The sequence below is a fragment of the Peromyscus californicus genome, unplaced genomic scaffold, assembly GCF_007827085.1.
Source record: "Peromyscus californicus insignis strain IS unplaced genomic scaffold, ASM782708v3 Scaffold_21__1_contigs__length_65335640, whole genome shotgun sequence".
NCBI lineage: Eukaryota > Metazoa > Chordata > Mammalia > Rodentia > Cricetidae > Peromyscus > Peromyscus californicus.
Genome location: NW_026294514.1, coordinates 55,656,971 through 55,684,660, shown reverse-complemented (window position 1 = coordinate 55,684,660; position 27,690 = coordinate 55,656,971). Strand labels below are relative to the sequence as shown.

General features: G+C 50.7%; 1 protein-coding gene across 18 annotated transcripts in view; it reads right to left on the bottom strand.

Annotated features, from left to right (window-relative positions):
• The window catches only part of Kif1a (kinesin family member 1A), an 89,847-nt gene that overhangs the window by 60,319 nt on the left and 1,838 nt on the right, over positions 1-27,690 (bottom strand). For all 18 annotated transcript variants that reach the window (XM_052750352.1, XM_052750354.1, XM_052750356.1 and 15 more), the window contains exons 2-7: positions 10,556-10,720; positions 5,110-5,186; positions 4,000-4,179; positions 3,311-3,376; positions 2,371-2,549; positions 723-834 (exon numbers count right to left, since the gene is read on the bottom strand). In XM_052750352.1, the coding sequence (XP_052606312.1) occupies positions 723-834; positions 2,371-2,549; positions 3,311-3,376; positions 4,000-4,179; positions 5,110-5,186; positions 10,556-10,661 (720 nt within the window). In that variant the 5' untranslated portion in view covers positions 10,662-10,720. The remainder of the gene's footprint in view (positions 1-722; positions 835-2,370; positions 2,550-3,310; positions 3,377-3,999; positions 4,180-5,109; positions 5,187-10,555; positions 10,721-27,690) is intronic.

Sequence of the window (27,690 nt, the reverse complement as noted above, 5' to 3'; positions counted from 1 at the left end):
CTTGGCTGCCTCATAGGGCGCTGGCCAGGTTCCCTGCAGAGATGTAGTCAATTACATGACTCCAGGAAGGCACAGCCTCTCCTGACCATCTGGATGTAAGAGGAATCTTCTCAGAGAAAACCCTGGCAGTGAAACCTTGTCCTCTCCAGTGGCCCCAGCCCTCTTCTGCCTTCCTGAGCCTCTGACTATTTCATGGGGACACAGTTGGGAGCATGGCACCAGGTCCAGGTGATCCCACCACTGTCAGGGAGCTTAGAGGACACTTAGCTCCTCTTCAGAGCTCTTTCCCCAGGCATTTGAGAGAATGTTTGCACAGAAAGACCTCCAGGCAAAGAGACACAGAGACCAACAGGCTCAGAATGACCCCGCTACCCTCTCAGAAGCCCACAGATTGGATCATTAAGATAAAGACCCCCGGAAACAACACCCAGACAATGTCCCAATCCATTGAGAATGCCAAGGTGTGCCTTGTAGGAAGGGCATCTGGAGCATGGACTGCCAGGGCTGTGCTCCCTCAGCATAGGCACGCTATCTAAGAAAACACTGCCCACCACATGTCCTATTCCCAGTTGGGATCCTATCTCTCCAGGGAAAGTAGGAGACCCTGCCCTACCAGCCTTTATCAAGAGTCCACAAACACCACTGTAACCTTCCACCCCCAACCCAGTGACAGCTACCACCCTAGGTGGAATCTGCCCACCCAGACCACTCCACATGCTTACTTTCTCTGTGGTAATGTTGGTCTCTGCATCATGGCGCTTCTGGGTGAAGATGATGTTGAAGACGGCGTGGGAACGGCTGCTGGTCTCATTCATGTTTGTGGCCGCCACAGTCCTGGGGGCAAGAAGCTGCTTGAGGCTTTCTGCCCCTTACCCGGTGGTCAGGCATGAGGGTCACTAGTGGCAGCAGTGTGCTCCCTTAGGTCACTGGAACTCAAATTCTTCAGCCCTGCTATGACCACACTACCTGACAAAACTCAAGACCAGTTCCCACCTGCTGGTCCATCATGGACGTGCTCAACCCTCAATAATGTCATAGATATGGGGGCAGGGGTACAGTGTCTCCAGTGCTTCCTGCTACTAAGGTTCAATGTCACCCAACTGGACAGAAGTCCTCACAGGCTTTGATGCGGGAAAGCCCCTTGGAAGGGAAAAATACCCATCACCCATCTCATGCCACTGCAGCCACTCTTAGGAGAGTGCCATGTCCTCAGTAGCCATACCCCACAGAAGGTAATATGGGCCAACTATGTGGCCCATCAGGGAAAGAGCCCAAAGCTGCTCGAGACAGGTGGGGGTTGGTCCCTAACTGCCCCAGTCTGCCAAACACAGGCTGCACAATCGGGACCCCAAGGGACACTGAAATGCACCATCAGAACCCCAAGTGAGGCTAGGCTGCACCATCAGAACCCCAAGTGAGGCTAGGCTACATAATCATAGAATCTCCCAAGATGGAGTTCACTGCAGCAGCTCAGAACCTGCAGAGGACACACTGTCCCTTACATGCGCTGAGGGGCTTTATGAACAACACTGAAGGACTGTAGTGGGTAGCCATTCCAGCTTTGATCTGGAAGTTCCAACCCCCATTGAGACTTCGGCAACTGTCACGCCTACAAGGCGGGGCCAAGGGAGGCGCCCGGGGACCCAAGATCTGGATCGGCCAGCGCTCTCTCTGTTGCGGGACCCTGGATAGTGGAGGTGGACCAAGCAGAACTCCAGAGAACACTGCTGGACTGTGATACACCTTCCCCAGACTCCGCGACCTACCTATCCCTTAATTTGTAAGTTATGCCATTAAATAAATCTCCCTTTAACTACGTGGAGTGGCCTTAATAATTTCACCAATAAAGGACTGTTGGGGTAGCTCAGGACACACACACACACACACACACACACACACACACACACACACACACACACACTACCCCAGGAGCTGAAGGCAATCACCTGAGCAACCTGGGGCAATCAATGTGTGTCAGAAGGACCATGAGGACAATCAGTGTCCCAGGCCAAAGGGAGTGGATTGCTTATGGCCACCATGATGAACCCTCACAGTGTCTAGACCTAGGCCTAACAGAACAGCTGCCCTTGGACTCAAAGACTGGCTCGGAGCTATTGGTATTGCTATCAGAGCCTTGTTGTTGGAGGTGACAGTGCCACACAGCCCATTTGCTCAGCCTATGAGCAACCCTCACGCAGCTGGAAGCCAATGCCTCTCTCAGGCTGACACATGCCCTCCGTGGTCTGGCACATGAGGCCCATGCCTCCTTGGGAGCCACAACACAGACCTATCAGAAGGTGAAGTCAATAGTGCCCCCAAGAACCAGGCCAGAGGTGAATGTGGCTAAGGAGGGTAAGTCATCCTACCTACCTAGCCTTGTTCCCTGAGTCCATGAGGTCCTGGATGTCATTGTAGGAGGTTACAGCCAGTTTGGAGAGATCTTCCACATAGGGCCCCAGCAAAGGGTGCTCCCTCACACGCAGGTTGCCTTTGTTCTTGGGGTTCAGGAGGTCACGGACCCGCTCACAGTAAATCTCCATGTAGCTGACCTGAAGAGCAACACCATCGAGACCCCAAGTAAGGCTAGGCTGCACCATCAGGACCCCAAGTGAAGCTAGGCTACACAATCAGGACCCCAAATGAGGATGAACTACACTGTCAGGACCAAGTGAAGCTGAACTGCACCATCAGGACCCCAAGTGAGGCTGAGCTGCATCATCAGAACCCTGTGGCATGGCAGAGAGTTGATCCTTGGAAAAGGGCACACAGGGCATCAGCCTGTGGCCTCTGCATGAGTGTGGATGTCATCCCACCTCTAACTGTCCAGCCCTTCCTCCATGTAACTGACAGGACCAAGCTACACCATCAGGGACTCCAAGGCAGGACAGTGGCTGCCTGCCTACTGAACAGGACACACAGAGGTCCTCAGCCAGGCTCAGCCTATTTCCACCTACCCAGCCCTCTCCCACTCAGAGCCATCTTGAGACTAGCCACATAGCACAAACCGCTGTGGTCACTCTGGAGCGACCTCAGCTTCAAGGATGAAGCCACAGTACAGCCCAGGCTTTGTGGTGTCTTCCCCTACACCGGGCAGAATGAGTAGCTATGTAATAAACACCTGCCAGAGGTCAACTTCCCATCACCCCTGAGCTCTGAGAGTTTCCAAGTCCCATGTGGGCATACTGACACAGTCATTATGCGGATAAGTGACAGGAATAGATAATCATTTTAGGTCACAGAAGCATCACCGACCATGCCTAGAACTCCCCAGATCTACACTCAGAAGCAGGCAGCATGCAGGCGGTCCTACCTCCACGGAGTAGGACATGTTGTCATTGGTCGTGTCATTGATGCGAGAGAAGAGGTCTTCACAGAGCTTCAAGGATGGAGGAAAACATGTTAGCTGATGAGGGCTGGTGGCCTGGATCCCTGTCCCTCATGGTGCTGTGGGCAGCTTGTACCCAGACGGGGTGCTGCTCGGTCAGACCCCTCTGGTCCCTCCAAGATACGCATTCCAATGTAAAGGCCTGAATCTAAGCACCCCATCTTCTGACTCTAGTGTCCCCCTGGTCAGTATCTGACCCTTTCCGAGATTATCTATTTGTCACCCTGTCCTCATCTGCATAGAGGCTGGGGCCATGGTTCCTCAGCGGACCCAACATTCCTCCTTCTCTGACCAGGACAAGTGCTGGCCCAGCTTGGATCCAGAGACCTCCTGCTGGGAGGAGAGGAAGGGCTGGGAGAGGTCAGACTTTTAGTGGCTTCTGAGGAGCCATCTATATCTCAAACATGTTGTCACCCCTTGTCCAGGCCACCTGACATCTGCCCCCAATCCTCACAACCCCCACAGAGAACATCTCCCCAGCCAGTGCCTTATCTTATGTATATGCCCCCACTGGGCACTGTCAAAGGCTGACCCCCTCCTGTAGCGCATCCCAGGTCCTACCCCTTCCTCTTCCCAGGCCACCTCCCATGACCCTTTCTAGGCCCCACGCATACCTGTGGGATGATGCCTTGTTGGTCCTTCTCTTGCTTCCCCATCATGGTGTAGGACTTGCCCGCCCCTGTCTGCCCATAGGCAAAGATGCACACATTGTAGCCCTCGAAGGCATGCTGGAGCATCTCTTCTCCGATGTCCCTGTACACCTGCTTCTGAGAGGCATAGTTGATATCCTCGGGCTGCAGAGAGAAGAAGTGTGGCTGTAGAAGGCTATGGGCCCTGAGAGTGTCCCTGAATCCTCGGAGCCCAAGTAGGGCCAGGGCCTCCGGATGAAGGGCTATGCTATAGTACATCCTAATCTTGACTGGGAATGGCTTTCTGAGGGGTCCTCTGAGTCACAAACGAGAGTCAGAGGGTGGCTGGGCAGCAGAGGGGGGTGAAGAAATCACAGCAGAGTGTAGCATGTGCAAAGACCCAGAGATAAGAGAGAAGAGCTCAACCCAGCCGGTTCCTGTGACAGTGTTGGGTTTAGCAGTAGCAAAAGCTGAAAGGAGGCAGGGCTCAGGGGTTCAGGGGCTCAGGGACTGTTTAGGCTGGACATTATCCTGAAGGCAGAGGGTTCCTCAGGCAAAGGGAGGACATGGCCAAGCCAAAGGGCACAACCATGAAGGAGGACTAGATGGGGAGACAGCACTGAAGAACTGGGGCTACATTCAGAGATCCAGAGGCCAAGGAGCTTGAGGGAATGGACGGCACGCTTCTAGAAGGAGCCAGGAAGAGGTGGAACATGGGCACGGCTTGGTGTGGACTGGGTGTCGGGGCTGGGGAGGAAGGAGTCTAGAGTCCTTCTATCTCTCAGCTTTCAGGATACTGGAGCTCACAGGTAGGGCTCAGCTTTGGGATTTCTGAGTTTGGAATATTTGGGAGAGGGGAGAAGACATAAGTGGATGGTCATAGCTGTGATACTGTGAGCAGAAGGATCTGGTCCTTAGAGGTTGGTGATCAACTCAGAGTGACCCTCCAGGAGAATAGGGTAGAGTCTTCATTCCTTTTTATAGGAGAACATGCATGCAGCTTAGGGAGATCTCAGGACTCCCGAGGGTCACACTACAGTCAGGGCTGGACCAGTTTTCACACCACCAGCCTGCCTCTCCCCAGACGCAGCTCACCGAGGTATGTGACCAGTAGGAGTAGTCAAAGCTGAAGCTCTTGGGGGTCTCCTTGGGCTGTTTGGGGTTAACAATGGCTGCAATGGACAAAGATAATGAGGTTGGTTAGTTCTATGCTACGGACTCCCAACCATCCTGACTAAAGTAGACACCTAATCCTCGGAGTCCCAGGCAAGTCAAACTGACCCCCAAACTAGATGGGACAAGAGACCCACTTGCAGACACGCAGGAGTCTCGGCCCTTCTCTCTGGGGTGGACTCACGGATGCCAGAGAGCATCACCAGATCAGGCCTGTCGTCTGGCGAATCCCTCCTGAAGACAGTCACACTGCATGCTCCAGCTCCCGGGTTCTAAGGTTCTACAGCCTACTGGTCTACCTGCCTTGCCAGGCACACGTGTGCCTCCAAAGTAGCTGATGTCTAGGGTACCCTGTCACACTCCCAGCCCTACCTCTTGCAGGCCCTCTCATACCTGCACAGCTCATCTGGGTGTTTGTGTGCGGGGGGGGGGGGGGGGGGGGGGGGGGGGGGGGGGGGTAATGCTCACTGTCTTGCAGGGGAGGTACTCATTGCCAGGCATATCACAATCCCCTCCTCTTCTGTTGTCAGAGAATGCCTTCTAGCCTGTTGTTATGACCCAAGCTCATGGGCTTCTCCCCTGACTTGTTCCTCTTGAGGTATTACAGTGTCTGCCTCCTCCTCCCATCCTCACAGAGGCCCCATCCCAACCCCAGAGACCTAGATGGCTGAGGCATCATCTTAGCCCTATAGCCAGGGACGAATTTTGAGTGAGCACTGATGTGTCACCCACAGCTAGGGCCTGAAGTTTCCCAAGAGAGGCCCCCAGTAGTCCAGGAGGCCTACAATGCCACACAAAAGCCTACAACTTCCATCCCCCACAAGCCTGACCCACAGCACCTATTATGCTCAGTAGCCGTAGAGAGGGGACTTGGTTCCTACACCCTAAGGCTGTGTTCCTCAGACTATCAAAGACAAAATACCTGTGTATGATGTAGACTTGAGACCCCCAGGTCAGATGCATACCCTGGCCGGGGTTCTCACATCCATAAAGGACATGGGCCAATCATAGTCATCATCAATTCTGGAAAGCAAAGCTCCCCACCCCCAGGACTCTGTCAACTTGGGACTAGTCTTCCTTAGTGAGAGTCACAACATAGCCCTTAGAATCCCTGGTACATCCACCAGCCTGCATCTAAGATGACTTCCTGCTTCCAGTACGAGGAGGGAGAAGACACCTCTTCTCAGACATGACTGAACTTTTTTTCCAAAACCTGCACCTACTTCAGAATGAACGCCCTGGTATGCCAAGGTGACTGTTTGGAGACGAAGGTCACTGCAAAAGATGTCGTCAGAGTGGACCTTCGTCTAGTATGACCTAGATAGCCTTACAGAAAAATTGGGAGACACACACAAACAGGGAGAACACTGCACCGCTTAAGATAAAGTTGAAAAGCAGGGTGAGAACTCCACAACACCAAATCCATCAGCACTCCAGGAGCTATGCAGGGGCCTGGGGAGGATCCGCCCTTCCAGCCCCAGGAGGCCTCAACCCAGACTGTAAATCTGCGGAGTGGCTGTGTAGTCCATTCCTGAAGTTAAACTACCCTTCCGTGACCTGTCATGGCAGCTCTGGGAAGCCAAACACCCTATGGCCACGCAGTCCTCTACCGCTGTAACATGCTCAGTAGCCCCCCTCTGGTCAAACATCTGGCCCAAGCCTCACTGGGATCCCTCTCTCCTCAGAGCCTACCTAGGCCCCTAGACTAGAGTTTTCCCGAGTCCAGCCTTTGGGAGGCCAGTGGGAGAACACACTGACTGACCATGTATGTCCCACCACAGCTGCCTCAAGGAGGCAGAGGTACAAGCTGACCTAGTTTCAAGTCCTTCTGGGACCCAGGAATGGTGGCCTCAATGCAGCCAGAACCCAAGCACAGATGAGGCCGGTGCTGTGGAAACTGCTGTGGTACTTCTTCAGTGCAGCGTAACCAGGCCTCCGAAACCCCGACGAGGAGGCCAGGACCCCTCTGTTCACGCCACTAAAATGCCCATCTCCACTGGCTTTGCTCCATTACCCCTTGTACTGTGGGTCAGGACCTTCACATAGTTCCAGATTCCCTGTCCCTGCCCCATTCTTTCTCCTGGACAGGCCTGAGCTCCGGACTCCATGCCCCAACCTCCCCATCCTCTCTGACTCTGATGGGGTCCTGGTATTAGAGGCATCATTGGACCCCATATGGACCCTAAGCTCCCTAGGATGGGGGCCTCCCAGGGCACAAGAAGTACGCAAGCTCGGTGGGGATGGGGCAGCAGACAATGAATGGGGAGGACAGGTCTTCATTTCAAGCTGTAAGTGGTCCTTGGGGAGAATCTACTGTGGGGGCCCCCTGGCATAGAACCCTGGGCTTGTCCCCCATAACCTGTCTCCTGGATCCTGCAGTATGTTACTGGAAATGCCTTCAGTCATTATACATGGGGCCCGAGCTCCAGAGAGTGGAGAGATTCCCCACAGTTCACATAACACAGAAAGCCTAGATCCCAGAGTGCATCAGGCCTTCCAGTCCAACCACAGCTCCCAGCCCCCAACCAGCAGAGAGGCCCTGTTTGGGGCCAACAGCCCCTCCCCCAACAGTCCCTTTCTCATAAAAGCAGAGCCCATTAGGCCAGAAAGCAACTGTCGGTCCTGTGGAAGCAGGAGGAGAGTGAAAAGGGGCCATTTAGGCTTGGAAGCCAGTCCACTGGACCAGCTCATTAAAGGCTCCATCCCTCCTACCCTTTACTCTGGCTGGGCCCCCGGAAGCCAGGCTCTTCCAAGACAAGGAATGCACAATGCAAGGCCTGTGGGGACTGCACAGAGGCGGCCACCCAGTGGGAAGGACAAAAGTGGGGGTGGGGGTAATGTGCACAGTGGCAGAGGGAAAGAAATTAATTGAGCAGTCTTCTCAGGATCAGAATGCCCCCCCCCCCCCCCCCCCCCCGCAACCAGTAACACGGCGGAGTAAGGGGCGAGTGAGCGGAGGTGGGGGGGGGGGCAGAGTGAGCGGAGGTGGGGGGGGCAGAGTGAGCGGAGGTGGGGGGGCAGAGTGAGCGGAGGTGGGGGGGCAGAGTGAGCGGAGGTGGGGGGGGCAGAGTGAGCGGAGGCGGGGGCAGAGTGAGCAGAGGTGGGGGGGGCAGAGTGAGTGGAGGTGGGGGGGGCAGAGTGAGCGGGGGTGGGGGGGTAGAGTGAGCGAAGGCGGGGGGGGGGGGGGGGGCGTTGCTTCCTGACCCCAGGGGTTTTTCTGTGTGACAAGAGGGTTCAGAAGTGACCTGGAATTGGGGCTGTGGGGAGGACCCAGCATCACTAGAGATATGGTCCACCAAGGTCGGTCCCAAGTAAGCCAAGAGCACAGCAGAGTCCCTCCCTCTCAGGCTCTTTGTCCCTGGCTCTCCAGGAATTCACTTCAGAGGCACGTCCTGGACTGACTCTTCTGTGTGAGGGGGCCTGTCATCAGCCCACCCTAAGGCCTGCCCAGGGACGTGGCTGAGCCAGAGCCCACACGTCTCTTTGTTCTCTGAGAACAGAACATGACTTAGGGAGACCAAAACCCAAGAGGTTTTGGGGTGTACTGAGGATATGGACCATGAATAAAGCACACAACACATTATTTACCCCGATGACTATTACAGACTAACGGGACCTAAAGGTGCCTGGAGCACCCACAGTGATTCCAAGGTCCTCCTCCCTCCTCCCTCCCTCAATAGGCCTAGTGACCACCCAAGGAGGCAGCAATGGACACCTCTGGGACCCTTGACTCCAGCAGCCACCTGTGAGCCAGGAAGTGACCGGCCAGGTGTTTGCACAGGTGCTGAACACTGTGTGGTGACTCCTGTCATCATCTGACACCCTGAGGAAGCACCAGGTAACTGTTGGTGCCAAGCACTGGGTACAGTTTGGACCAGCAGGAGCTTGTGGAAGACAGTGGACAGAAGCCACATGAGACCCAGGCTCACAGGTCCACCAACCCTGAACAGAGGTGATGGCTAATTCTAATCCTAAGATTTCAGCTTTTTAGGGTGGACTGTCATCAACATAGTCCCCTCAGACACTGGGCCGTTCATAGAGAACCCCAAAGTGAGCCCACCCAGCCTAGTGAGTCAGAAGCTAGGCTGACAGCTCCCCTAGTGGTGGCATGGGGGGATTGCAGCAGCAGCACCTGACCCCAGCTTGAGTACTGTTCTAGGACTAGGTGTGGTTGTCAGAGCTTGAAAAATCCAGAGAGCCTCCCACTGTGATCTGCCTCTGCCCACCTCTCTGCCATTCTATAACATCTCATTAAGAAATCTTCCAGATAAAATAATGAGCAGACAAGAGCCTCAGAGCCTGGGCCTGTCTCCCACCCTAGCAGTCAAATCCTGCTGTGGATGGGCCCTTTGGGGCAGGTCTATGTCCCTGGCCTCATGGAAGGACTGTCCCCCGCCTCCCCAAGACTAGACCGACCATACCTCCCACTTGTTGGGGTCTGACATGACCAAAATGAGAAACACAGCAAAGAACAGACCAAGTGGGGAGCTGGAAACCCAGGGCTGTAACCATACCCTGAGTTAAACAGTGTTGGCTTCTACCCCCAAATTCATACTCCTGGAACTTTAGGGTGTGGTCTTAGCTGGAAACAGGTCTTTTTGTTGTTGTGTTTTGTTTTCCTTTAATAGGACCTCACTATGGTGCCTAAACTGGGCCCTCCTAATCTCAGCTGGTACCCCCACCTCAGCCTCCTGAGTAGCTGAGGTTACAGGCTTGAAAACAGGATGGTAAAGATGTGATTAGCCTTTAACGTGGAGCCATACTGAATTGCGTTATGCCTTAAGTCCTTGTTTAAAAAAAAAAAAAGGCCACCTGAGGCCAGAGATACATCCAGGTAGGGCGGCGCATGCCCGTGTCTCAGGCCAACCTGGAATTACAATATGTGAGATTGAGGCAAGAGTTCAAGGAGAGCCTGGGCTACACTGTGAATATTAATCCACCCTAAGATCCAATCTGAGACTATCTCAAACGAACAACCAGAACGCAGGGGCATGGACAGCACGGAGATCAAGGGCCAATGTGGGCAGAAGGGAGAGCAGTGTGGCCACAGGCCCAGCCAGACAACAACCACCAGACGCTTGGAGAGGCAGAAAGGATGGTCCCCTGAATGGAGCGGAAACATCTGCCCATGCCTTGATGTTGAATGTCTGGCTTCCAGAACCTGCGAACAAATTTCTGTTTCCACAAGCCGTCATCTGTGGTCATGTGTTATCTGGGAGCCCTGGGTTCCCCACACACATCATGTGGATGAGGAAGGCTCAGGGCTCTTGGACGTAGGCTAGGTTGGCTCTTGAGTCTGGCTAGTAGGCATGGTCCCATGGTCCCGTGTGACCAGCAGTTGATGGTAGCCGTTACGGTCAGTACTCACTGGTGGTGCTTCCTGACATCTGGATGATGCACTTGGAGTCACGGCTCATTTCCCGGGAATTGAAGGGGCGGACGCGGACCGCCACCTTCACAGAAGCCCCGGCCATTTCTGTGGCGTTGGTTGGTAATTCAGCCGCTATACTTGCCCCAGAGAGGGCAGAGTCACCTGGGGGAACGGGGGACACAAAAATTAGGAGCAGTATTCAAAGAGGCAGTACAAGAGTGCCTGGCTATACCCCCAGGACTTCTCCCCTCCCTTCAGCCTCCCCAGTGACACAGTGTGGTGAGCAGCCAACAGGACAGGTGAGAAAAGGCACTGGTGTGAATAGCACAAAGCTAAGCTGAGGGTGAGGAGCCCGACAACGCCAGAACAAAGTGGCCCTCCAGCAAAGAAAACTGTCCCCCTCTCCCGGCAGCCATAATTTGCAAATGACTTCTTGGTTAGGGATGGACTTTGTGCCCACTTCCTTCTCCCAGTGCTGGGATTTTGTCCAGATTGAACTTGTGCAGAATTTGAGCATGAGTTACCAATGGGTGTATCAAGCACACCCCAGGGCAGCCTGCGTGCTCAGGAATAGTTGGCCAACATGAAACAGACTCTGTGTTATTGTTTTCTTGTGTGTGTCCTGGGTGGGGTGGGGGCAGTGTGCTTTCTCTTGTTCTCATTTTTAAGAGAAAGACTATGAAGGTGGGTAGGTTGGGATGAGGAGGGAGCTGGGAGGCGCTGTGGAAGGAGAAAGATTATGACCCAAGTATGAAAAAATCTTTTGAGCCAGGTGGTAGTGGTGCAGGCCTTTAATCACAGCACTCATGAGGCAGAGCCAGGTGGATCTCTAAGTTTGAGGCCAGCCTGGGCTATAGAGTGAGTTCCAGGACAGGCTCCAAAGCTACACAGAGAAACCCTGTCTCCAAAAAGAAAAAAGAAAGAAAGAAAGAAAGAAAGAAAGAAAGAAAGAAAGGAAGAAGAGAAAAAAGAAATCTTTTAACCAAATTGAAAAAAGAAGAAAGTGGGGACCATCACACCTACAGGGTTCTTTGGGCAAGGGTTGTAGATGGACAGGTGTCAGTCTGCTCCTGCCTTTCTCTGGCTGTGTGATTCACCTCTGGGCATTGGTTTATGGGTATGCTGAAAGGGCAGGGTTGAGGCCGATGACCCCACTCACAGGTGAAACTGGGGCTTGATGGCCCCTCATTAACAGCTCTTTCAGAGGCTGCAGGAGAGGGACAGACCTCCCCACCACTGAGGATGGACAAATCCACACTGGAACCGAAACTGGTGGGGCTGGACTCACACCTTCATGGTAATCCCTGCAGCCACAAGGCAGAGTGTCCGTCACTCTTTGAGAGCATGTGCCACCTTCCCCAAGACTATGAGTGACCACCCAAGAAGGGCAGGTGAACCATGGTTCCTCGTGTTGACATCCTGGCCAGGGATGAGGGTGTGGCGAGGGTGTGGCCCGGGCAAGCCCGTGAAGCACTAGGACAAGAGTCCTGGGCAGCGTGCATGCTGCAGCACACACTGCGCCCTTTAAGCGGTATCCTGGGATCGAAACAGGAAATCATTAGCGAGGAAGAAAATGTTTCTGAGATAGATGACGTGGTAAGCTTCTTGTTCTCCTCAAATTCAGCTGCACAGATGCTCAATTCCTGTAACCCAGATACTCCAGCAGGATGTTCAGTGAAATCTGGCAAGATGAGATGTTTGGAGAACAAGGACAAAGGAGGGCCACACACCCCTCCCGGCCTCACCTCCACCGCAAAGTCATGCTCATTTAAGGGCTGACAGCAGCTCTGCTCTAGTTACTTCTGCTGCTGAAAGCAGCATGGGAAGGAGAGGATTTACTTGGCTGAGACTTCCAGGTCACAGCCCATCGTTGAGGGAAGTCGGGGCAGGAACCTGAAGCAGCAGCCATGGAGGAATGCTGCTTCTTGGCTCATTGGCAGGTTCATATCCAGCCCATGGCCACCTGCCTAGGGATGGTGCCACTCACAGTGGGATGGGCCCTCGTACGTCACTTAATAATCAAGGCAGTCCCCTACAGATGGGCCCACGGGCCAATCTGATTTAGGCAATTCCCCAATCCAGGTTTTCCTCTCAGACGACTCAAGGCTGTGTCAAGTTGACAATTAAAGCTGACTAGAACAGTACCCACACAGGGAGGCTCTCTGGAGCAGATAGAGCATGTTCATAGACTCTCTCTCTCTCTCTCTCTCTCTCTCTCTCTCTCTCTCTCTCTCTCTCTCTCTCTCTTTCGAGACAGGGTTTCTCTGTGTAGCTTTGGTGCCTGTCCTGGATCTCGCTCTGTAGACCAGGCTGGCCTCGAACTCACAGAGATCCGCCTGGCTCTGCCTCCCAAGTGCTGGGATTAAAGGCATGTGCCACCCCCCACCCCCGGCTCTCTCTCTCTCTCTCTCTCTCTCTCTCTCTCTCTCTCTCTCTCTCTCTCAATAGTAATGTTTTACAAGCTCAGTATTGGGTGACTGAAGAGATGGCTCAGCAGTTGAGAATATTGACTACTCTTCCAGAGAACCCAGGTTCGATTCTCAGAACGCACACAGCAGCTCACAACCATTTGCTGTTCCAATGTCCCCTTCGGGCCTTCAAAGGCACTGCACACATGTGGTACACAGACATGTATGCAGGCAAAACACTCACACACGGACAGTGAAAAATAATTTAAGGTCAGTATTGGACAAATGGCCACTTTGAACCATAGACTGGAACTTCCTTTCTGGAAACACAAACACACGGGGCTATTCCCACTCCAAAAAAAAAAAAAAAAAAAAAAAAGCCACTTCAGGAAGCCAGCAAAACACTCCTGCGTGCAGGTGGGCAGCCGGTGAAGATCAGAGCTACTGAAGCCGTGGGGGTAACAGGCCAAGGTACTGGGGCAGGGGGCTAGAGGGTGCAGGGACAGAGAACCCTGAGCAGCACTGGCTCCCAGCCCATTTGCATTCTGGACACGAGGCGAGAGGCTGAAAGGCTGGAGTCTTTCCAGGCAGGGAGCTGTTGCCGAGTGACAGGAAAACCTGCAGAGCTGTGGTGTAGAAACAAACAGGAGGCCAAGATAAGGAAGTGGAATGTCAAAGGTGGACACACCGGCAGCTCTCCCCCGAAGACATGTGGCAAGTTCTGAATCCAAGGTATAGAATTTAAGAGCCCAAGCCAAGAGCCTCTGAAAGCCGAAGGAAACTTCTGCAGTGGTAGGCCGGCACTACAGACTATAGGGGTCATGGAGGCCAGTCTTGGAAATCCAGGGATGGACCGCAGAGCCCAGTAGACGAGGTCCCACGGATGAGACCTGCCGCAGCCTGGCCTCAACTGCTTGTGACTGAAGCTCCTGGGAGAGATGAGCCTTCTGCAGTGGGGTACAGCAATGTCAGGGTCTGGATGGCATCTCAGTCAGCAATGTGAGCCCTTATATCAAAAATTACAAGGCTCGGGGCTGGAGAAATGGCTCAGCTGTTAGAAACACTTGCTGCTCTCACAGAGGACCTGGATTCAGTTCCCAGCACCCATGTGGCAGCTCACAGCCATCTGTAATTCCAGTTCCAGAGGATTCAGTGCCTTTTTCTGGTGTCCTCCAATGGCTCCAGGAATGCATATGGTGCACACACATACAGATGTGCAGACAAAACACTTATATATATAAAATAAAGATAAATGTTTTTAAATAGTCTGGGAAATGTCATTAAAACAAGAAGGGCATAGAGGGACGATGTAACATGAATTGCTAAACCATCTTATTAATTAAAAAACAAACAAACAGCCGGGCGGTGGTGGCGCGTGCCTTTAATCCCAGCACTCGGGAGGCAGAGGCAGACGGATCTCTGTGAGTTCGAGGCCAGCCTGGGCTACCAAGTGAGTTCCAGGAAAGGCGCAAAGCTACACAGAGAAACCCTGTCTTGAAAAACCAAAAACCAAACAAACAAACCCAGAGCCAGATATTGGGGTGAAAGATCAGAGAAACAGAACAAGCCACAGCCAATCTCAGCTCGCCAACTCCTCAGTCAATCCTGTTTCCACAAATTCTCAGACTGAAAGCCTCTGAGTCCTCACCCCTGAGGGTCTCAGTTGAACTGCTGCTTAGTTCCTGTCTCTTCATGCCTTGTATACCGTTCTCCATTCAGCCATGTCACTTCCTGGGATTAAAGGCGTGTGTGCTTTCCAAGCAAAGGCGTGAGATCTCAAGTGCTGGGATTAAAGGCATGTGCCACCACTACCTGACTGTTCCCAGTATGGCCTTGAACTCACAGAGATCCACCAAAACTTTAAAATGGGGGGAGAAAACTACACACTATACAGACCTAGGAATTACCAACATGGATTTAAGAGCACCATGACCTGCACGTTCAAATCCCAGGGTAAAGGGGAGAAGACGTCAGTGAAGAGGAGAATTTTACCAGAAGATTCAGTTTTAGTTTGAAGTTCAAAAAAATATTTATCTTAATGTGCATGAGTATTTTGCCTGGTGCCCAGGGTGCCAGAAGTGGGCATCAGACATATAGATAGTTATGAACAACTGTATGGATGCTGTGAATGGCACCCAGATCCTTCATAAGAGCAACAAATGCTCTAACTTCAGATCCATCTCTCCAGGCCCAGGATTGGAAACTACAATGAATCAAAAGGAAATTCTCAAACTGAAAAAAAAAATACACTGACTGAAATGAAGAGCTGAAGACACTGGATAGAACTGTGAAGGAGAAGGACAAGTAGCAATATGGGGGTCGGTGGAATGGGAGGCATAGTCTGAAAGTCCCTCTCAGATTCTTATGCTGAGGTCCTAACCTCCAAAGCATTGGAACATCTGCTAAGCAGTTGAGTCAAGAGGGGGAGACCTCCGTGTTGGCCTAGCTCACTTATGAAGGAGGCCTGAGGGAGAGCTCAGGCCCCATCGTCCCTGTGAGGACACAGCAAGAAGGTGCCAGAGTGGGCCTGCGTCAGACACTGAGCACACCTCAGTGCAGCCTTCCAGTCCCCAAAACTGCAAGAAATGAATCACTACTGTTTCAAAGCAGTCCAGAGACAGCAGAAGAGCAACATTTAGCATGGCTGTGAGCCTCGGGAGCTGCTGCCTAAGGGCCATTTACTGCTGCCTGCTCTGTCGGTTGGGGGTTCCTGAGGCTCTTGCTATACCGCAGCCAAACAATCCCCATGTGCCTATCATTGCTTTTGCTTCCTGGACTCTGGGGTCTTCTCTGAAAACTCATTGCTGATGACCGTGTCCGGAAGCATTCCTCCGATGTCATCCGGTACTTTCACATCTCAGATCTTCCATGTAAGTACTTAACCTGTTTGGAGTTAGTTATACTGAGTGAGAGACAGGGTCTAGCTTTATTCTTCTGCACATGGATAACTGATTGTCTGAGTACCACTATGGATGACTGTCCTTTTCCCAGCGTGTGTTCTTTTTGTTGTTTTGTTTTGTTTTGTTTGTTTGTTTGTTTGAGACAGGGTCTCTCTACATAGCCCTGGCTGCCCTAGAACTCACTCCGTAGACCAGGCTGTCCTCAAACTCAGAGATCCGCCTGCCTCTGCCTCCCGGGTGCTGGGATTAGAGGCCTGTCCCCCATTCTCCTCCACTGCGTGTTCTATGTCAACAGCAGTTGGCTGCAGATGCGGGCCTCACTTCTAGCTCCCTGTTCTGTTCCATTTGTCTGTGTATCTGCGTTTACGTCACTGTCGTGCTGTTTGGATTACAACAGACACATAGTCATTTGAATTCAGACGGTATAATCCCTTCTGCTTTGTTCAACTGACCCTCTTTCCAGTGCTGTGGGGTTTGGCTCCATAGGTATTTTGTTGAAGACTTGCTTCTCTGTCCATCAAGAATCTTTTCTTTTTATTTTTTTTAATTTTTAAGGATTTTTTTCTTTTTTTCTTTTTCTTTTTCTTTCTTTTTGTGGATGGAAAAATAAACATGTTTATTACAACAGATACAATTCACATCTGACTAGCTCTGTTTCCTCTTCCCCTCCCACAACCATGTTCATTGGGCCACTTCCTTAGACTTGAGCAGTCAATGTACTTTCAGCACACTTGCCCAGCAGTACTTTTAAGTCCATTCTTACAGGGTGCAAATGGATTTCAATAATTTATACAAACGTGTGGGTTATGCTCGATCACTGCAACTTCCACTCCGCTTTCTCTTCAGATCGTATAAATCTTTCGCCTTTTACAAAAGATTTTTTTTTCTTGGTGGTAGTTTTCTTTTGGATGTGTACTGATTTGGTTGTTCTGCTGTTCCGTGTTCTCGCCTGTTCGGCATCCTCATGGGAAGCCCGGCTCTTTTCTTTGGTTCTAGTTTGCTGTCTTTTCCAGTGGAATTTCAGGGTAGAGAGCATGAATGAATGAATGAATGAATGAATGAATGAATGAATGAATCTCGAAAATGAGACCTTGAAACAAACAAAATACAAAGGCTAAAATGCCTTCACTGCGTCTTTGTACAATGCTTAAAATAGTGAGAGCCCACAGAGTGAGCCTGTTATTTTGCTATAGAAAGAAAGCTTTAAAAAATTTACATGGGTGAAATGAATTGAGATGGAAGGAAAAACTGGTGGTTTTTCTAACTAAATTAGGTACATCTCTTGATTCTTCTGTGCGCATATTCACTTAAAAAGAATTATTTTAATGTTATAGGTAGTTCAGATAAGTAAGAGCTCAGCTGGTGGACACACACACACACACACACACACACACACCTGTAATCCCAGCACTTAGGAGGCTGTGCCAGCCTGGGCCACATGTCTTCAAACAATCAAGAAGAAAAGGACTCATTTTAATCGGCAAATACTGTGTGTCTGTGTGTGAAGACAAGAGAAAGTTTTCTCGTTAAAATGGACATTTCTCAGGAGGGAGAAGAGGAAGGGAGACGGCCACTTCTGGCCTGCGTGACAGAGCACCTGGAAATCCAGGACAAACAACACACATCAGAAACAAGCCAGAAAACGACTCAGGAAACAAAAATGAATGGAGAGTGCGTACACAGCTTTACTAAAATAAGGGCGCCATGTCAGGAGGAAGGCAAGGGCCTTTGCTGATGCAAGGGCATCCGAGCACTGGGACCACGTGGCAGGAGGTAGACCATTCATGACTACAAGCATCACCTCAAGACAGCAGATCCTCAAAGCTACACCCTCAGTGTGCAAGGCTGGGGAGAGGGTACACCAGCAAAGGGTCACAGGGGATTGACTCAATGACATTCAGACACAGGAATGGCAAGGCAAGAGTTGCCAAGAGTCGAAGGTCATGGCCTGTCCTCATGGAGTTTCAGTTTCAAGTTGAGAATATCTGGGCGACCCATGGCACCCACGCTGGTCTCAGCATCAGATCTGAATCCTCAGTGAGAACAGCCACAAGCCTTCCAGCAAATTATCACCATCCACGCTTCCCAGCTCCAGTCTCCCCGGGGCAGATGATCATGTAAGCTCAAAGTCATAGATTGCCAAGCAAATGGAAAAGCATTTCATTCCACTGGAGGCAAAGCAGGGAGAGAGGAAGTAGGCAGGGACTCATACCCTGGAAGGCTTCAGGTTTTGTTTGTTTGTTTTTCTTTTGTTTTTTGTTTTTTAAGATTTATTTATTATGTATACAGTGTTCTTCCTGTATGCCAGAAGAGGGCACCAGATCTCATTATAGATGGCTGATGAGCCATCATGTGGTTGCTGGGAATTGAACTCAGGACCTCTGGAAGAGCAGCCAGTGCTCTTAACCTCTCAGTCATCTCTCCAGTCCAGGCTTAAGTTTTGTTTTTTTTTTTAAATGCCCAAATAGAGTTAGTTGTCTTAATGTTTACTGAAAAAAAGCAGTAATTAAAAATAGGGTAAAATGTGAACTTTTAAAAATCTGAAACTTAGCAGGCCACAAAGTGACTCCCAATAACTTCCATATTCTATCAAATGGATCACTTCACTTGAAAACAAAATATTAACAACAACAACAACAACAAAACCCTAGCCCACATATTTAGAAATTTTAAAAATAAACTTTTTAATAATGGATACACCAAAGTCACAATGGAACTACAGAAATGCTTGGTGAACAATAACAACAGTTCTACTGGCAACCATATGGGTTTTCCACTTCCAACCGGGATGGAGCCACAGGGCCAAGACTTAACTCTCAGGGTTTGGGTAGGTGGGAAATTTGGATAGTTCTGGAAGGAAGAAACTGCTCACAACTCCAGGTATTTGTCAGTGATGCCCCTGAGCCTTGCAGAGTGTCTGTCTACGGCTATGTGATCCAGAGACCAAAGGACAGAGCAGTTGAAGGCTAAACAGTCCCCAAAGCTTGCACTTGGTAAAGAGGTATTTGTGATGCAATCAGCCAGGATACAGGGTCTTCTCCATCCCAGGAACTCCATGGAGACACCAAAGAATCGTTGGGTGACCCTACACCTCCCTGCAGGAAATCTACTCTAGACCTACCCTGGAAAAGTTTAATGGGCTTTGACTGACAAAGCCATCCCTCCAGGGAGCTGCCAGAGCAATATCCAGTGGGCTCTAGAGGCAAAACCTGTAACTCAGACCACAGTGTAAAAACCACACCTAGTATCCAATAAATTATTACTAGATGTGCCAAGAAGCAGGAAAACCTGTAACTAGAGAAAAGCCAGCCAGCCAGCCAGCAGAAACACACATTTTTCTACATTATTAGATAAAATTGAGTCAGTGGTTTTAAATTTTACCCACAGGCCAGGCACCCTGGGGTGTGTGTGATTTCCCAGCACTAAAGAGACTGAGGTGGGAGTCATTTGAGCCCAGGAGTTTGATACCAACCTGGGCAAAAGAGCAAGACTCTACCTCAGGAAAAGAATTAAATTAAATAATATAAAAATATTAAATTTGCCAACAAACTAGACACAAAAACTGGAAGTGCTTTATAAGTGAGGTCCACCATACATTTTAAAAACAATAATTCAAATTTTATATAGACCTTGAAAGAAAGTAGGCAAGAGAGAGGCGATACAGAGAGAAAGTATATATTTCCGATTTGTTCACTGAAACTAGCAAGACTTTGGTGACAGATTAATCGGGGAAAATTAGAAAAATGGATGTTATAGGCTGATTTCACCAATGAACATAGATTCAGGAGCCCAGAAGACTGCACAGAGCTGACAAGATGACTCAAGGGGTGGAGGCACTGGCCACGGAGCCTGGTGTCTGACGTCCGTCACAAGCCCTGCGTGGTGGGGGGAGAGAACCTGCTAACACAGGCGGGCGCTCCTCTGGTCGCCACAGGTGTGGTCACGGCTCTCAAGTTTGCAAACACACGCAATAAAAAGAAAAGAAATGTAATGTAAAACATTTAGTTAGCAAAAGAACAAACCAAAACAACCTGGAACTCCTGAAATATTGGCATCAAGCACAACGGGGACAGCTGTCATTGTAAGTCATTACACACCCGGGAAACGGGGAATATATGACATCCTCAATAGATACTAAAAGTAAATCAAAACAACAAGTCAGTAGTCTTCCAGACCCACATATAAGAACTCTCTCAGAAAAAAAAAAAAGACTTTTAAATCCCAGAAGCCATCCCCTGAAACCCACCCAAACGTTACATTTGTCAGTGACTTGGGAAAAAATATTCCACCTATAAAAAGTTTGGGACCAGCCCAGGATGACTGCTGCCATTTCTGCTTAACTGTTAAGGGGTTCCAGCCACACACTAAGACAGGAAAAACAATAAACAAAGATGAGGGGAGGGGACAGTCACCACTCAGCCCATTTGCTCATTTGCATAGACACCAATATTTCCCACAAGTCATGAGTAAGTGCAAAGCTTCGGCAAGATTGTTGGAACTCTACGCGTTGATGCACACCAGGTCAGAGAATTAGGAACATTTGACATTTAACATTTTACCATTTAAAATAATAACCAAACTATGAAGTACCTAAAGCTCATGACTAAAGATCCCATGAAATTTCCAGGAAGAAAAATGTTAAACTTTACCAAGATCTAGACAAAGAACTCTAACCTTTTCCTGCCTATTTCCGTGCACATTTACTGTGTCCACGTTTGTGTGCACGGTGCCCGCAGGTGCAGAAGTCTACATTAGGTGTCTTCTTCCACCTTAGCTTTTGAGATAGGCACTCTCACTGTACCTGGAGCTCACCCATTCAGCTAGACCGGCTGGCCGGCATGCCCCAGGAGCCTTCCTGCCCCTACCTCCCCAGCACTCAAATTACAAGCAAGAACTGCCCATCCCCCAATCGTGCTGGGGGTCGAATTTGAATTCACGTCTTTATGTTTGCCTGGCACCAGCTTTACCAGCTAAGCTACCTCCCCGGCCTGAGCTATGACCTTTTGTGAAAAACAACCATCTCAAAAATGTTGACTTTTATGTAAATCTATCTAAAGCGCCAGTGTAATTTCAAGTATATCTTAATCTCTTTTATTAAACTTGGCAACTTGCTTCTAAAAATGTGTGTGGGAGAATAAGATACTAGGAATGCCAATACCAAGTCTGAAGGGAAACAGACCATGGATTCACGGTCGGTCCCCTGAGCTACAATTTAGATCTGAACTTCCCACACTCAGCCCATGTGATCTGAGCTTACTCTACTGGGAGGTGACAGAACCTTTAGGAAAGGACCTAATTGGGGGGGGGGGGTCTCCCAGTCACTGGGGAAATGTTTGACAGGAATAGAGGTACCCCAGCCCCTCTCTTCCTCTCTCCTAAACATAAATAGCTTCATTCACAGTGAACTCCTGCAGTGATATCTCAACCCAGACCCGAAGCAATGAGGCCATGCAACCTTGGACCCAAACTCTAAGCCTACTAAACCTTCCCCTTTATCAGCTGATACTCTAGGGCATTTGTTGTAAGAACAGCTAATGTATTTGGATTCAGTTACCTGGTGTCAACCATGACCTAAAAATATTAAATGGAAATTTGCAAAACTAAGCAGTTTCTAAGTTGCAAATTTTGTTAAGATTTATTATTATAACAGCTCCATTTTATTATGAACCACTGTTAACCTGTTACTGTGCCCGCTGCATAAACAAAATTTTATCAGATACACATGTGTAGGAAAAAAGTCTGTATGGAGCCATATCCTACCACAGTTTCAGGCATACACATGGAGTCTTGGGATGTGTCCCCTGCAGATCAGGAGGTACAATGGCTGGGACTGAGTAGAAAGCTGGATGTGGTGGGCCCACCTCTGTAATGCCAGCATTTGAGAGGTAGAGACAGGAGGTTCAGGAGTTCATCTTCTACTCACAGCAAGTTCAAGACCAGTCTGATCTATGTGTAATCTTAGATAGATAGATAGATAGATAGATAGATAGATAGATAGATAGATAGACAGACAGAGACAGACAGACATGTGGTATAGAGAGGGATAGAAACCCACCATGTAAACAGAAAGGATCAGAAACGGACCTATGAAGTACAGTCCTTTGCATGTGGTGTGTAGCCACAGCCAGGGAGATGTCTCAGTAGGTAACAGCACTTGCTAACCAAATATAAGAACTTGAGTCCACCTTTCCAACGTCTATGGAAGCAGCCAGGCACACCTGTAACCCAAACAAGGGTTGAAGAGGCAGGTTACAGAGACAAAAGCATCCCTGGGGCTTGCTGACCAACCGGCCTAGCTGAACAAATGATGAGCTAGAGTCAGTGAGAAACCCTTGTCTCAAAAAAGTAAGATGGAGAATAGCAGAACAGAACACTCGAAGTTCTCCCCTGGTCTCTGCATCCTCTCTGCATGTGCAAACATGGTCATAAACACCTGCACATATGTGCACATACACATACATATATACAAAAATTTTTAAATGTTTAATTAAACAAAAAGATCGTTAGGGTAACATCATCATCACACCATTCTCCAGAGGGTGGGGGAGGGTGAATTCTCTCAGAGGCAAAGAGAATAGGTCATTGTGCACAATGGAAGGGGAGGCTAATGTGGAGCATTGTCACAGCGAAGTCAAAAGCAAACTGAGCTGTCTTGGGGGGTCCTAAGCCAGGGAATGGGGCCCATGCTGGGGCATCAGAAGCATTGCTACCAGTGTCTGAGAGTGGCATGGACCAGGGTGCATCTGTATATTTCAGGATGCTCTGTCAACATGGGACAGGACTGTGCACAGGGAGAGCAAGGAAATGCCAGATCCCTGTGGACAGTGGGTAGGAGACAACCATGATGCAATGGCTGAGAACACAGTCGTGGATCTAACTGAATCCCCAGAGCCACATGTTAACAGCAGCTTCAGGATGAAGAAATGGAGCACTCATGCATTCGTGGTTTAACGGCTCATCACAGGATCAACATTAATACAAAATCAAGCTCTCTGACACACTTGTTCTGTCTTGAAGGGGATAGTTTTGGCTGTTAGATGCAGATAAGTCTTTCACGAGAGCTAAGCAAAGGCAGGCACCATGCTCTTTGACTATGGGTCAAATAAGGCCCTATGTTTTGTGAGTTACATGGTCCCAGGTATTTCATGATAGCTACAGAACTTGGATCAAGACACATGCAGAAGGCAGACAAGTATGTGGGGTGGGCATGAGCAGCAGGTGTTCTTAGCCACCAGGGAAGGATGAGCCTCTGCAACCTAGCAGCAACTTTTACCTAGGGAATCTATCTACCTTTAAGATAGGTCAATGAGCTGATCTGTGGACACACAAACATGCCAAGGACATTGAAGAACATGGCATCAACAGGTTCCTCTTCCTGAGTATGAGAGGGAAAACATCTGAAATGGGTTCCCTTCTTATCACAATGGATGCACAGAGTCAAAGCCAGTTCACACCCAAGACCCCCAAAGAGAGAGGAGCCCGGCCCTCAACAAACTAACAATCATGCCTGCCAGTCACACTGAGACCTCATAGAACGAGAGAAGGAGTGCAGTAGAGTCAGCCCAGTGGTGAGAATAAAGGGCTTGGATGGCCTGCAGGGGTGCAGGGAAGCGAGGAAGGTGCTTGTGGGGTACTCTTCCCAGGGCTATGTTTGGGCACCCAAAGAATCTGGAGGAAGGCAGGTGCGAGGCATAGGGCTAAACAGGAAACAGCCCCGCTGCCACCATCCACCTCATAATAGATAGCATTACTGGGACCATCAGCAGGCAGCAGAATGCTCCCCCCACCCCCGCGCCCCGGACAAATATTAAAGAGCACAGTCTTCAGGGCAGAGGCTGAGACCAAAACTCTGTTGCTGGGTGGGGAACTTGGCAGCGGCCACCCCATCACCTGGGCCTGAGCCTGTAAAGGGTCCGTGCCCCAGTTAGAGCCCCACTCGGAGGAAGAAGATGCATCACAAGCATTCCTCTGATGCTGCCCCTCCCCCCCAAGTCCTACGTGTACCGACAAGGACTCCGGCATCTCTATGAGTACCGCAAATGCGCAAAGCGGGGAGCTTGAGTAAAGCAGCAGGAAACGGGTCCCCCTGGGAAAGGGGAGCCACACACAAAGCAAGCAAACAAAACCTCCGCTTACAGACTGGGGTGCTCTAGAAAGAGCCACCTTCGGCAACAGGAGCAGGACGCTCTAAAATGGAAGCAGTTAAAGAAGGCATGTGCTGGAGGCAAGCCATGAACTGGAAAATGGAAACTAAGAGGTGTCCACGAAACAGAAAAGACAAGGAGACAAATATGAGAGAGAAAAGCAGCATTTGAGGAAATTTGAGGAAGAAAGGGGGAAAAAAGGTAGGAAGACCGTAAACCTACAAATAAGAGACCCAACCTTCCATCCAAACGGCCCACAAGCATCATTACAAACAAAACCCACTGAGACCTCTCCAAGAGCATGGTGGACTCTCATGGAAAATGGAGCGTCCAGAGGGAAGAGAATCACAGAAGGCACACTCATGAGCCAGGGATGCCCAGGCCTGTGAAGCCATAGCCTCCCCAGTTCTGAGGAAATGACTCAGCATCGGGTGAGGATGGAGCAGAGCCCCCTCACACACTCAGAGATTCATGCGTCATTTTCAATACAGCTCACAAGGATACACCCCAGTGAGGTAGATAGAAAGAAAGCAAGATAGAAAACCATAAACAGACAGCCAGGTGGGCCAAGAATCAGAGACTCGGTTGACGGGAGCGGTAACGAACTGACAAAGGGGGTGAGCACCAGGCTAATAGCAACCAGACAGACAGACAGACGGAGATGGGGTGGCAGGAAAGAGGGACTTAGCAGAGCTGCAGGACCCTAGAGACAAAAGAAATCCATTCCATTAAAAAGCAAAGATATCTGAGGTCTAAGAAAAGAAAACCCTAACCGAGAAAGTCTTGCCAGGGCTGGAGAGATGCTCAGTGGTTAGGAGTACTGGTTGCTCTTCCAGAGGACCTGGGTTCAATTCCCAGCACCCACGTGGTGGCTCACCATCGCCTGTAACTCCAGTTTCAAGGACACCCTCTTCTGGCTTCCTCAGGTACCAAGCATGCACAGACATACATGCAAAAAAAGCACACATACACATAAAATTAAATTTAAAAGAAAATCCTGCTAAAGCACAGAAGTAATGCACAAGCATCTAAACTTCAGGCCAGTGCCTCTCTGTGCTCCTCCATGCCCTGCAGTCGCCTGCCGCAGTTGCTACAGCTCTGCCCCATGCTGGGGAGGGGACCTGCAGCCACAGTGACCCTAGACCGAGAAGCGGGCAGAAAGTGAGAGCCAATCACACGGAGCCGCTGAGTCCCTCCCACCCCTACCCCAGGGCAGCAGCCTCAGAATGGTGCCCACTGGCCCTGTATCTTACTGTCTTACTTTGAACGGGTGACCGATGGGATAGGCAACTGAGGCCCACTTGAAGGCGAGTGGATGTGGGGAGTCCTGGCACCCCTCTAGCACACTTCTGGGCACCATCATCCCCAGAGGTCAGCTCAAGGGGAGGGGACCACAGGGACAATCAGAAGCTGTTGTGACCCCTAGAGCTCCACCAAAGGGAAGGATGTCCTGCCCAGCCAGCCTCAAAAACCACAGACCTAAGACTGCTCCAGTAGATAGTGTAGCAGCTGCTTACCCTGAGCTTTAGAGATCAAAGAAGGTACTCACTGAGTCTTACTGGAGGATAAGAGGTAACACTATGCTCCCCCGCCAAGGGGCAAGGAATGGGGATACAAGAGAAAAGGGAAAGACAGATGGGAGGGGTGGGAGGCAGAGAGAAGGCACTAAAAGAGCAGCAGCCACTGTTTGGTGCCTGGAAAAGTCAAGCATGACTTTTCAGGAGCCTCAGTGTCTGCATCTGAGTAATGGGCGTGCTATCACTTCCTCACTGTCATCTGAGAGCATCGGATAATGGAATGCACACAACGGCACAGTGCAGTTTATGTCATATAAATGTCCCCTGCTTTCTTCTCAGCCCCAAGCCTATGGGGGCGAGGAGAAATGGGGACGAAGGGAGGGGGAGGGGTCTGCATCCTGTGTGCTAGTGACTTACAGCAAGCCTTCTGGAGGAGGCAGCACCCAAGAGGCCTTTCAGGAAGATCTAAGCCTGGAAAGACAGCGACCCAGAGAAGATTCAAACGGTGGGGAAAAGCATGTGTGTCTACACATGTGCGTCTGTGTGCCTGAGTGTGACCTGTGCAGATGTGTGTACATGTGGCTGTTCCATGGTGTGTTTGTATCTGGTGTGTGTGGCTGCAGCCCCCCAGGTGAATGGGGGGGAAGATGGAACCTTTAGGGTCTCAATGGCCCTGACTGCTTCTGCAGTCCCCTACCCTTGAGCTGACCTCTGGTCTGTCCCAGCATAAGGTTAGTGGTACCCGGGAAGTCCTAGATCGATGCCAGAACTCGTGCTTCTGTCTACGCCTGCCAGCCACCCTCAGATGGGCCACGGCTGCCTTCCCCACCTATCTCCAGCTCAAACCAGGATGAGGAGAAGTGAGAGGTCCGTGGGAGCCAGCATTGAAGGACACTGCCAACCCAAGCAAGAGGAGACTCAGCTACTTAGTGGCCCTGGTCCTAACTCCCCCGCCTGCTTCTAGGACCAGGGCTGCCACTGCTGCAGGTCCCTGGGCGGGAGTAAGGTAGGTGGATGTGAGTCCTGAAATCTGAGCAGGAGAGGGCGCACAGGGGGACCTCCAGACCATCTGAATGTCTCGGCCTGCCCACACTGCACCCAGGATTAGATTAAACATAGGGTGTAAAGGCTTTGCTGAGGGCAACTCAGGAACTAAGTGCCAGCCGGAGGGACTGGGTAGGCACTCAGAGGAGTCAGGAGGGCCTTTGCTGCTGACCTTGACTGAATTGTCCATCCCCACAGTGTCCCCTCCTATATCATGGCAGGCCGGGCTTAGCCAGTCTGAGTCACCAAGACCCTGCGGGGAGGTGCAGTCAGTCAGGCCAAGTGTGGATCCAGGACCCTGGTTGGGCTCAGGGGTAAAGCAGCACTACTACCTCAGGTGGGGCTGAGGAGGCTCCACACTGCCTCTGGTGTTGCTTCTGGGGCGGGCTGTGGGAAGCTCTTTGGGCCTAAGGTTTTTGCCCATGCTCTAGGGAACATGTGGACCTCTGCACACTGCATATCATGTGTTCATCTGTTAGCTCAGTGGCCGAGGCCCATCACTCTCCACAGGTGACCACTGAGTCCCCCCCAGTTCTTGGAGAGATGAGCTCTGCCCAAAGGCTTGGCCAGGGTACAGTTTTTGTGCGGGATGACCCTCCTTGAACAATCTTGTCTTTCTGGGCTTTTGCTGGTCAGACTCACCTGCTACCCTGTCTTTGCTGCCCCCCCCCAAAAAAAACACCCTACAAAGCCCACAGAAGGATTTCCCTGCTACATTTGCAGATCACACAATCATCATAAGAGACAGAAAAATAGGCACAGTACAGGTTGAATCCTGAATCCTGAGACACCCCCTGCCCGCTGCCTCCTGGCCTGATCTTAAATTCTACTCAGCCACTCATCAGCTCTGGCTTTGTGCAGAGCTCAGACCTCCACCTGTCTGAGGCTAGTGCAGTCTACAGGTTCCATGCTCCATCTGGGTAGGGCGTTAGGACAGGGGGCACGGCAAGAGAGGCATCCAGCCTGACAGGTCTCAGTGGGGGAGCCCACCCCCCGCGGTCACATTGCAAGCTCCCACACAGGGCTTCTCTGACCAGTGGCCCACAAACCAAGAAGGACAACCTGTCCTTCAGATCCATCCTCACTGCAGGAGGAAGCCGCTAACAGGGGGTCCGTCCC